At 38.8% G+C, this 7318-nt stretch overlaps 1 protein-coding gene across 1 annotated transcript in view; it reads left to right on the top strand.

Moving 5' to 3' along the window:
* DOCK3 (dedicator of cytokinesis 3) overlaps positions 1 to 7318 on the top strand; it is a 172301-nt gene that overhangs the window by 42763 nt on the left and 122220 nt on the right. Inside the window, exons 6-7 of the mRNA XM_027640285.1 lie at positions 172 to 320; positions 5630 to 5714. Coding sequence (XP_027496086.1) covers positions 172 to 320; positions 5630 to 5714 — 234 coding nt within the window. The remainder of the gene's footprint in view (positions 1 to 171; positions 321 to 5629; positions 5715 to 7318) is intronic.

Raw genomic sequence — 7318 nt, 5'->3', positions numbered from 1 at the left:
CTCTCTCTTTCTCTCTCTCTTTCTCTCTCTCTTTCTCTCTCTCTTTCTCTCTCTCTCTTTCCCTTTCCAAACTTATTAATCCCCCCCTTTTCTTTCCTCTGCTTTTCTCCCTCCCTGCCTCTTTCTTTCTCTCTCCCTCCTCCCCTCTGCTCCCTAAATGTGCCTGTGCAGAAGCACAAGGTGGATCTTTTCTACAAGCTGCGGCACGTGATGAACGAGCTCATTGACCTGCGCCGGCAGCTGCTCTCGGGGCACCTCACCCAGGATCAGGTGCGGGAGGTCAAGAGGCACCTCACGGTGAGGCTGGACTGGGGCAATGAGTAAGTACTGCTGCCACCTCATCCTTCTCATTCTTTTCAAGTAGCTTCTGTTAACAAAAAACCCCCAACACACCGTTTTCTTTCCGCAGGTAGAACGTGGGATTATTTGAAAATCGAATAGAGCTTTCTGCAGTGAGTTTGTTGCACAGTTGTGCTGTTGCTATAAAAGGAGCTGTTTACTGGTAGGCCTTTTCTAAGGCTCTCTCTGCACTTTTAAAAGGATTAGGTCACTTTACTTGCTGTGTATCAGTTTAGGACATAATAGGGAGGATGTGTTCAGAGCTACTAAACCCACATTTTTTTCCACGGAAGAAGTATTTTAATGGTTGGTGCAAGGAGCAGAGAATCTCACAATTAACAGGGACATGGGAGCTCAGGCTGTGATATTTGGACTTTTTATATAATGACATTTCTCAGAGGTTTAGACTCTCCTTTGTCAGTTCTGTGGTGAATTTGTGGAGGGTTTTTTTTAAAGCCAGACAACTGCAATACATTCACATAGAAATGGTAATAAATTGCCATTAGACAAAAACTGGCCCTTGGCCAGCGTTGTTTGCTCTGAGATGTGTATCAGACAGGTAAGTTGTGGATGACACATGTATGACTCTCACTCTCAGGCATATAGTGACTCCTTTTCCACCAGGAGTGGGATTAGTCCTAATTAGCATGTGGGAGTGGGGAGGAATCCTGTAAGTTGGTGACTAAGGAAGAAAATCCAGTGTTTTTCACTAAGCTCTGTTTGACTGAGTTCCTTAGTCACCTCCTCAGAATCTGCTCTGAGGGACATACCTGAAGTTCAGTGAGCCCCCAGCTTACATTTCATGTCTCTCTTGTTGAAAGAAAGCTCTGAAGGACATGAATAGGTTGCATCATCATTGCTCTGCAGTGCAGAGTTAGATATTTTCCATTCTCATTCCCAGCAGAATAAATGGGAACCAAGAGACTGTTTTTGAACGTTACACCTGCCTGTTTTTGCTCAGAGTTTATGGATGAAATTAGCAACAGGAAGCAGCAAAAATGTTGTAAGAAAAAAGATGAGGAGAGCAGAGAGCAGCAATGAAGAGGATAGGTTGTTCTATGAGGCAGCTGTAGACTTTTCTTTAATGTAAAATCACTAAATAGGAAGATCATTAAGACTAAGTTAAATCTAATGTGTGACAATTATGGAGAAGCATCAGTGAAATCAGTAAATATAAGTGTGTTCATGATTATGTTCATCTGCTCAGGATGCTTGTGTGGGGAAAGAAGAACAGGTATTGAACTCCCTAGAGAGAAAGGTACATAATAGCAGAGGTACCTGCAGTATTTAAATTTAAATGTGTGAGAATTGGGAGGTATATCTTCAACATTGCTCTTTTCCATAGAATTTCTGGAAGAGTTCTTCCACTTTCTTCTGTCCCCTCTCTGACTTTTACCATAAAACTTAGGACCACCTGTGTTAATTTGCTAAAAAAACAGATGATTTTCATATGTATGTTCACACAGTACTACCCTTTCTCAAATATTATAATAATGTTCATTGCTTATTCTGTCATAATGGAGATTTGCAAATAAAATAAATGGAAAACATTGTTGTTAACATGCATCGTTGTTGACTGAGAAGGTTGAATACCTGCAGTTTGAGCAGGGCTTTAATTATTCAAGGTAGAACCACTGAACACGAGATATTCCATGACCAAGTAGCTTTCAGGAAACACATCTGGTATGTAGTGTTTGCTAATTTAGTGAAAAGCTACTTTTATCCTGACATTGGTCATTACTAAATGATATTGTTTGGGAAGGAGTGATGCAAACCTGAAATGTTTGGCACTTCTGTCACCACCAGTGAGGGCTGGATTTTCAGTTTGTTGAACTGGTGTCATTTTCCCCTGAATACACTGACAGTGTTTCTGGAAGCCATTTCTTATTTGTCTAAGAGAAATAAAAGGATACTAAATGAGGCTTTGATATGCTGAGAGAAGGAATCCAAGGAAAATTGGTGGCTGCAAAATTAAAGTGGAAAAGATCAAGGTAAAGTGGACATTTTTGGAGGAAAGGAAATGAGATCATGCACACTGCAGAGATGTGATGAGCTCTCCCAATCTGTTCTTCAAAACTGGATGTTCATCTTAAAGACCTTTTTTTTTTTGACTCTTTAGACATATTGCTGCAAGGTTCTTCTAGGAAGAGTTGTTAGGACTTGTGGTTTTATGAATTCTAAATGCTGTAGAGTTTGTATTGTAAATAAATGAGATACTATAAATTAGGATCATTCTTCAAAATTGCCAATTAACTCAGATTGATTTTCTCTAGAAGCCCAGTTAACATTGTGTATTCATCCCTTTTAGTATTGAAGAAGTCTGTAATTTTGTCAGTCAGTTTGTTTTTATCTTACTTGAGAGAAAGGTATGTAGAGATTTTAGGTGGTGGATTTCTAAATTATTTTTCTCCCAAAGAAAGGAAAATTCTAAAGACTCCTATGTAGAAAAGGGAGAATGCCTGGGATACTTCCACCTGACATTTAGACGTGTGCTATCAAGAGGTAATTCATGGGTTTGGGCATATTTTGTAGGTATAGTTGGTAAATATTTTTGAAAGGCAGTTCAGTGTGAAGGCAGAATAAAAGAGCACAAGAATTTGCTTGTAAGAGGAAGTATTGTGGAGAGAGGAACTGTCAAATAAACAAACCAGCACATTATGTAATTTTTATGCATGCTATGTTTTGGAGAAATACTGCTTGGCAGCTGCTGCCCCCAGTATTTGGTAATAGAGAGTGAAAGTGGGCCACTGCCTGTCGTTGCTGTTCCAAGCATTATGTTGTCAGTCCTGCACAGACTGAAAAATAATTGATACAAATTGAATGTATAAAGCTGAACTTGCACCTGCCCAGCAAATGACAGCGTGTTGGGACCACAGCAAAGACACCTCTCTTTGCAGGGAGCAAGTATTGTGCAGGATTAACATGGTATTAGAGAATGAGAATCTTCTGGGCTGAAAATCCACGGTGTTAAGGGATTTAACTAAAAATAGGATATTAGATAAGTTTCACAGGGATGCTACTGCAGTTGTGTTGAACATCATTAAGTAGAAGATAATATGTTTGTCATGTGTTGAGTAATGAGTCCAACCACTGTTTGACCTCAGTTCTCCAGAGGGTTGGAATGATGCAAATACAACCATGTCAGGCTGGGATTGGCTCTGCCAGGTTTTCCTGAAGAACTTTATTAGAGCTTTGGAGCTGCCCTGGAGCTGTAGTGCAGGGACAAGTGGGTTTGATAACGTTAGTAGGAAATTCTTTGTTTTTATCTGTGTGTTGAGGAGAAATTCCTTTATCAGTGTACTTTAGGGGTGGGGGGGTGTGTACACGTGTGAATGAGGGGGTATTTTGGAGGTTGTTTGGATATTCAGATTCAGGAAAAATTCTGTGAATGAATTTGATGAGCATTAACATTTTTTAAAAAAAAAACTTCACAGTGATCTCTTACTGCCTTTACCTGTTACCATTTTTATAAGTAGGCTCAAATGGCAGCTGCAGTTAAGGATTACCTGGTGCATTCTTGTTTCAGTCTTTTTCATTTGGTAAATAGATACAGTGATTTTCATCTTTGCAGCTGCAGTTTTCAGATGCTCCTCCTGAGCCACAGATAACTTGTGTTTGATGGGTTTAATCAAAACAAAACGTGCAGAAGGTGTAAAACCATCACTTTCACAAGGGGGGCATTAGATTTTAGAAATTGATATTTGACATGAAACTGCACTGAAGAAGGAAAACGGTTCCTTTTTTTCCCATTGAAAATATAATTGATTTTGGCAAAGAACTAAAAATGTGGAAACTCCAGTTTGTCAGTAGGATATTTTAATGACTGTACAGTGTTGCCTCACAGTTGTTTGCCAGCAAGGGAACCAGGGTCGAGCTTTATTTTGAGATGTGATGGTTTAGGGATATAAATAAAGAAGGAAAATTGCATTAGGCAAAGTTTCAAAAAGAACTGAGGAGTTGGGAAACTTCTGGATCAAACATTTCAAAGTCTGTGGTGAGCAAAGGTAAGGGAGCTTCTCCTACAAACCTCTGGTTCTCCCTTGCTGTTGTTTTAAGCCAATTGCTCAGAGAGAGACACTCTATTGCCTGCAGCCTTGTGTTTATTGCTCCATACAATTACTCTGCAGTACCAGAGAGGTTTTTTCCAATAAAATTTTTCATTTGCCATCAGGAACAAGTCTGTGCAGAATGTTTCCCTCTCTGATTACAAAATTAAATTGACTTTTGCTTTTCTTTTGTAGTTAGTGACAGAAGGAGTGCAAAGGTAGTTCATGAGGGCACCTCTTCTGTAATTTTTTTTTCTTTAAGACTATTAAGAATTTCAGTATAAAATATCCATAAGTGAAGAGTCAGTTACATAAGACAAAAGCAGGAAAATGGTTAATTCATGTGTTTCTTTAATTTACTCCTAGTGTGTGTTGAGACTAATTTTTATTGTGATGCTCAGAACTCTTTGTGCCTCACAACCTGTTGATCCATGGAGCAAAACTTGGGTTTTGTCACCTTTAAGGTTGTCTTGTTCTGCAGTTTACAGTTATTAATTTGATTGTTATCAATTTTTCATTTATTTGTCTGGATGAAAAATATTATTCTGTCTGCTGCTCACATGCAACTGTGACCTGAACTGCTGCCTTTACTGCTGAATTCCTTAACATTTTTGCACTGGGATACTTTTTTTTTAATAGTTTATATATTGGGTTGGAGCCAACATATTTTGTTCAGAGTAATTAAAAGACGTTTGTGTGTGTGCTACAAATACACATTAAGGTTCTTGTTATTGCAGTTATTATTTATTATTAGAAAAAACGCTAAGTTTACACAGTGATGAAGTTGGGGGTTAGTTGTACGAACACCAGGAATATCAAAGAAGCTTCCCAAGGCTCAGGATCTGTTTGCACATTTGAACAGGGCTGCTAATGGAACTTTTTCATTATTTGGTGAAGGAACTTACTCAAATACTGCAGCAGAAACCAGAGTACAAGCTTTATTTGCCTGCGACTTTCCCGTGTTTGAAATTACCTTGTATTGGGTACTGCACCAACATATTGGCCAAAAGCCTCACCCTGCAGTAATTGCTGGAGCTCCACTGAGGTCAGGGAACAAAAAGTAACAAGTTCACGGTGGGGTTTTGTTTGGTAATTAATTTTATTTAGTAGGAGGGTATCTGTTTACTGATTCACAACTGTGGTAAGACTGAAGTAGTTTAGCATTTCCCTGCCCCTGTGAGCACATGTGGCAGGTCCCAGTGAGCACTGCTGTGTTACACTCACATCCTTCCTTCTCTTTGCAGACACTTGGGCCTGGATTTAGTTCCTCGGAAGGACTTTGAGGTTGTGGATTCAGATCAGATCAGTGTTTCAGATCTTTATAAAATGGTAAGAAATCCGTGGGAGATGCCTCTGAGTTTTGACTATGGGGGGGAAAGAAGGGAAAGTTTTTGTCTTCTCTCTTACATGTTCTCTTGGGTGGTGCTGTAGGCTGAGTCATCTTCATGTGCATCCTGACCACCAGAACAGTGTCTCTGGTACCCCGAATTTAATAAGAATGAAGGAACTTTCTTTTGGGAATGGCATGCTTAGATACATTTGAATCCCAATTTATAAAGTAACATGGTGTGAAAACTGGTGAAGATTTCTCTGAGTCCAGAATATCAATGAGAGCTGATGTTTGATTCTTTCAGGAGGTTTGGGAACGAAGAATTAAGTGAAAAGTCTGCTTTTAGGAGTTGCATGGATAATAAACACCTTTGCCCTGTTACAAAGATTTTTGATCTCACAGAAAAGGGGAGGGAGACCAGTGAATAATTAAATTTAAGCAAAACTAATCCTTGAATGTTAAGACCATCTCTGTTGTGTGGCAGTGCCCCTTAGAAAACGCATGTGGTGCTTTTGAATAAGAATATTTGGGGTTTCAGGCGAGGTAGTTTAATTCCTTTATTGGAGTAAATTCCAAATTCTATTACTATTACAGTCCTATAGTGAAATTACAGTTGTTCTGGAAATGTGAATTGTGCCATTAATGAACTGTAAAGTCATCAGTGTGCATTTTACAAGTTAACTGTATTTGGGTTCTTTGTTAGTAGGAATAATACAGATAATTTGGTTTGGACTGTGTAAAGGTAGAAACAGCATGTAATGTCCAGCATGTAAACAGCATGTAAAATGCAGGAAAGTGAATGAAAACCCTTCCTCAGATGCTATTTTATCCAAAAAAATCCCAAAACAACACAAACAAAAAACCTCAGCAATTGTTTTATACAACTTCTCAGCTTGATGTCTGCCAAAGAAAACAGTGGCTTTTCTACATAAGTACTGTTGTAATGCCACTCACTTCTAGTAAACTTTTAATTTTCTATTTTAAAATGAATTTGACTTTTGGCTGTGTAAGATTAGGGAGTGATAGGTCTTATGTCTAGGTGGAGTTTTTTGATATGCAAGATGTACTTTTCCCTGAAACAAAAGCATGTTTTGTAAGCAGTCTGATGCTGTTGCTGGTTGGGATTATTTACACCATTTAACAGTGGATTTCATGGAAAAAATAAGAATTGTTACTTAAGAAATATGGAAGTGCATCACTCTGTATTGCTAATTTTTAATGTTTGCTCCTAATTTGCCATAGTCTGAGGAGAGTTTGGTACTATCACAGCCAGAGTTTTCCTTCAATACATTATGGAAATAACTTGGTACCAAATTCAATCAGTAAGGACTCGGAGAATGCAAGATTAGTTGCTAGCAGGACTGGTTTATTACTCAGTGTTTCATTCTGCACATTTTTTTACTCTGAATACTTGGGGTACTGCGAATAACCAGTATTTATTATCAGAGCAGTCTGGTTATGTCACTCAAGTCCTGAAGAGAATGTCCCCAGCACACTGTGCTGCTCCATCCTGGGCTGGTATCAGGACCCAACCATTCCTCACTTCACTGTTACTGCAGTTTGGAGATTCAAGAAGACAGTGCTGTCTGATCACATCTACCTC

This window comes from Corapipo altera, unplaced genomic scaffold, assembly GCF_003945725.1.
Source record: "Corapipo altera isolate COAL_440 unplaced genomic scaffold, ASM394572v1 55, whole genome shotgun sequence".
NCBI lineage: Eukaryota > Metazoa > Chordata > Aves > Passeriformes > Pipridae > Corapipo > Corapipo altera.
Note: the sequence above shows the minus strand (reverse complement) of the source record. Positions and strands in the feature narration are given on the sequence as shown.